Source organism: Polyodon spathula, chromosome 3 (genome assembly GCF_017654505.1).
Source record: "Polyodon spathula isolate WHYD16114869_AA chromosome 3, ASM1765450v1, whole genome shotgun sequence".
Taxonomy (NCBI): Eukaryota; Metazoa; Chordata; class Actinopteri; order Acipenseriformes; family Polyodontidae; genus Polyodon; species Polyodon spathula.
This window is the reverse complement of record NC_054536.1, coordinates 26,507,012-26,511,443: the sequence shown is the minus strand read 5'-3', so window position 1 is coordinate 26,511,443 and position 4,432 is coordinate 26,507,012. Positions and strand designations below refer to the sequence as shown.

The following is a 4,432-nucleotide window of genomic DNA, read 5'->3' as shown; positions in this document are numbered from 1 at the left end:
ATCTAATCAAAACAGATTGCATGGTGGTAATTAGCAACTATAATCAGTGGAATATGAAATGCAAACTTAAAACAGAAAAGTGCATTTAAAAGGTTATCTGAATAAAAAAAAAAAAAAAGTTTAGCAAATTGTCACTTACCTCTATGCTAGTCAGGGAAACGTAGGGCTATGGTCTAGTTGTCGTTATTTTATTCTTGCGAGGAACAGTGATGTCTGTCAATCGTAGTTAACACCATTTGTTAATGTTTTTTGCAAGAGTTACTGGTTTACTAGTTATTAAATACTAGCCACATTCTTGGTTCCATCTTATTAATTTTTAAACCCTTCATGCATGTTGAATCAGGGCGATTTATAACCTTTATTTAATAAAACTTTGAATAAAGTGATTTAAATAAATAAACCCAAAACTAAAACCATGGAATTCTTGCGTGGTTGTGTAATCTAATAAGATGAATGTTTAAACCATTAGCCAAATCTTATACAGCAGAATATTCTTAATATGAATTAGATTCAAATTCTGGACAACAAGCCAGACTAAAGAAATTTGTGCATTTACATAAAACCAAAATATGCATAATAAAGCCTAAGCCTCTCCACAACATGACAGATGTTTTTATATATATTTACACACACTTCAAATAAAATGGTTATGCTTAAAGTGCATTGGAAGATTTTTTTTTTTTTTTTTTTTTTTTTTTTTTTTTTAATTAACAAATCGCTAATAGACATCGCTATGTAGACACTTTGTACAAGAGACCTCACATTCTACAGTACACAAACTGTACATGATAGCTTTCAATAAATAAAACCAGTTGCAAATAAGAAAAAGTTGGGCATGCATGTATTAAAAAGAATTACTAAATACTGCTTTTGTCACAAAAAAAAAAATATGCAAGTACAACTTGCTTGAAGCAATCAATCAAATAGCTTTGGCACCTTCAGCAAGAAATACACAATGGCATACATAAAAAGGTGGAAGGCAAAATATATATTCATTTTGGCACACTAATGGGACACACCTGGAACCATCCAAGTTCAGACTATTCAAGCATTGAGAAAAACTAAAAAAACTGAACTAAACAGTTAAGGGCTTGTGTAGAAAGCATAGTAACCCATGGATTTTGAGCTCTCTTTGCCATGTTCATCAGAACTAATGTCCTCACATTTGATGGTAGGGGAGTTTTCAGTGCTTGAACAGCTGGGGGAGATGCGTCTCTTTTTACAGACAGCGGAGTAAACGTCAAAATCTGAAGAGTCCAAGGACTTAACGGAAGGAGAGGGGTCGATCCACAAAGTGGAGTTGGTCTCTTCCCTTGGCTTGTCTTTGCTGGACAGGTGATCTTCCAGAAAGCCAGAGGGGCTTGGTCTTGGGGACCAGGGCAACCCAGTGGTAATTTTCCGCTGGTAAGTGCCTCTTGTGCCCCACCCTGCTGCCACTGAAGCAAAGGCAGAGTCTGGGTAATAGCCGAGGGCATGGGAACTCTGGAGGGGCAAGGATTTGATACTGTAGGGCAGCAGGGTGCCGGGGGAGTAGTCACTCTCGTAAGAGGGAAGGTCCAGTTTATTGGAGCCAGTCTGTTGAACCGGAGTGACAAACCACCTCTGCGTTGAAGGGGTGCCAAGATCTTCTGTATGAGGGGACTGGATGCCATTCGTCTGGGGCACTGTTCGCTCACCATTGTAGAACCTGCTTGTCGGCAGGTTGTTGACCAGTTGGTCCTGGAAGAAAGGCTGGACTGCATAGCGAGCACCAGGTACAATCTGGTGGGATCGAGGGGAATTGGTTGGGGAGGGGGTAAGTCTGTCACTTTCTGGAGCTGTGTACATTCTAGAATAAAAAAATAAATAAAAAATAGTACCCATAGTAAATAACCCTACACATTTCATATACAAATGACAGTTGGGGAAGGATAAGCTGATGTAGCTAGAATCAAAAGCAGTACAGAAGCTTCATTCAAGGGTGGACAAAACAACTGGAACTACAACGGACTGAAATAGACAAGCTGTTGGTTTCATATATAAATCATAGCAGAGGGAGTAAAATGATATACTTACGAATCATAATTGTCCCGGAAACCTTTTGCAAAAGGGTTGTGATCAATTTTCAGCTGTGTGATCTACAAAAGGGGAGGGGGTTTAAAAAAAAAAAAAAAAAAGTCATTTGATTGGTCACTTGAATGGAATTTTTTTTTTTTTTTTTTTTCCAGATTGTATGTGACTTACATCTGTATTCTGGTAAGCAGTCACTGCTATGAACTGGTTTTCTGGGAAGGTAAACATCTGTGTCTTTGACTCACTGCTCATATCTTCAACATCTTCAGTGACCTCAACAATATGAAGGCGGGGCTGATATTTGTGTAGAGACTGTAGGACTATCATCTATTTAAAATAGAAAAAATGAAAAAGTAACCTCACATTTGGAAGAGGAAACATTTTTAAAAAGTGTTACTCAAAATGTTGTACAAAGGTAATTTAATTTTAACAATGTAGAAAAACACACACACAGTCCCACATTCGTCATAATACAATGGGGTCAAAAACTAAAATGATGCCCCTTATCAGCGTTTTTTTTTTGTTTGTTTTTTTTTTTTTTTTTTTTTTTAAATTGATATACTTTAAAACATTCCATACAAGTTTACGCCGTTCGCCGTTGGGTTTACACAGCGGCCACTAATCCCTAGTAAATTCGTCAAATAGTGTTCTAGATACTAATCTACTAGAGTGAACTGGCTGGCAAATAACTGTAAAGAGCAAGGGGAGCTGTCCATGGTATTCACGGCTTACCTGGGTACTGTTGTTGGCGCCTTTGTTATTCGTTAGCTTCAGTTTACCAAACGAGATCTCCTGCCTCATCCAGTGTGCTCCGGTGTTGGGGGACTCGGGGTGCACGTACATTTTGTTACCTGGAAAATTCGCACGGCAGAGGAGAAACAAAAACCGATTGAATATTACAGTAGCAGCCGATTGAACCGCTTTAAAATTCCAAACGTTATGCAGACACACACGGCTAGACAATACATGTTACAATATTTTATACCTCTGTGCATGCGAACATTCTTTCCTATAAAAGTAACCCAATTGTGCATCACAAAAACAGAACGAGAACCCACAACGAATAGTATCAGATTGCATAGCAGCCGGTTTTGAACTGCGGTTATTCACTGAGCAGACTAGACAATGAAGAGGTGCAATGTGGAAAGCCAAAGCAAGTTTAGTTTGCCACAAAGATATTAGATTCGAATGCACCTTAACATAAGATCCAATCGTGACACGCTATAAATCGGTACACATCATCTTACTCTTGCAAAACATATCCTATAAAATGAGAACAGTATGTGTTCCGTTAACAGATTGTACCAGAAACAATTGGTTCCCGTGTGCGCGCTCCTCCAAATTGGAACTGCACACATCTCGAGACAGCACTTTACACAATACCTTGCATATTATTGTCAGCTTTCCCGCAGGTTACCCATTTTCCTCCTTGAAACCGCCAATGATTTGGATCAGCCAAGACAACTTCAACAAACACGTTGTAGTGAGCTGTGAGGTTCAGACCGGTCATGTTGAAACTTAGGAAAGGGAACATACGTCTATTAAAAAAAAAAAAGAGTTAGTCAGCGAATACATAAAAGTGAGCCAAGTGGAAATGCATATTTACTCCTTGTTGGATTTATATTACAATATCAATATGACCAGAGATTCTTATAAAACGTTTATTTTTTGTTGCACATTTCAGACAGCGTCAGATGCCCTTTGCAAAATAATGTCAGTGGTAATGAATTTAAATCCACCCTAAAGTGTGTATTATATATAATAAATTTAACCAAAACCAAAAAAAAATACTAAATTGCAGCATTTTCTGTTTAAGTAACCGCTCAAATGTTGCCCAAAAATATTTAGTAGGCTATTTTCCAAAAAACGATACAAAAAAATTAAAAAAAAACACACAGCAACAGTTTTTGTACCATATAGAAGTGTAAAAAGAAACCCGCTTCCCATAATTCAAGCGAATAACACTATAATCATTTGTTATTAGCAGATTTTACTTTTATTCTTAAACGACTTCCAGAAGTGACATTTTACTTAACCCACACGGGCAAATTAACAGTTCGGATCAATGAGTCAATCGTCCAACGAATTACTGATCAATTAAAAAAAAAAAAAGAGTATAACCGTTTTAGAAAGTTCTGCTCCTTAAGCAGCATATTTCATAACGTACAGATGTTAAACTATTTAGTGACTTCGTGCATTTACTTTACGCATCGGTTAGAAGCAAGCATCTCCAATGTTTAACGAAATTTGTACATGCCGTTTGTATGGATGTATCCAGATAAAGTACTTGTTTACGTGAAACTATATTGTTACATCAACACACAAGTTAATCCGCAAGAAATGTATTGTTTAATTTTCAAAAGAAATTGGTAATCGCGCA

At 37.2% G+C, this 4,432-nt stretch overlaps 1 protein-coding gene across 3 annotated transcripts in view; it reads right to left on the bottom strand.

The window, feature by feature from the left end:
• Positions 1-722: 722 nt before the first annotated feature.
• The window catches only part of LOC121312920 (eomesodermin-like), an 8,448-nt gene continuing 4,738 nt past the window's right edge, over positions 723-4,432 (bottom strand). Inside the window, exons 4-8 of one of the 3 annotated variants that reach the window (XM_041244844.1) lie at positions 3,436-3,590; positions 2,785-2,903; positions 2,224-2,379; positions 2,056-2,117; positions 723-1,828 (exon numbers count right to left, since the gene is read on the bottom strand). In XM_041244844.1, coding sequence (XP_041100778.1) covers positions 1,084-1,828; positions 2,056-2,117; positions 2,224-2,379; positions 2,785-2,903; positions 3,436-3,590 — 1,237 coding nt within the window. In that variant the 3' untranslated portion in view covers positions 723-1,083. The remainder of the gene's footprint in view (positions 1,829-2,055; positions 2,118-2,223; positions 2,380-2,784; positions 2,904-3,435; positions 3,591-4,432) is intronic. The other 2 variants (XM_041244845.1, XM_041244843.1) reach the window with 2 other exon arrangements.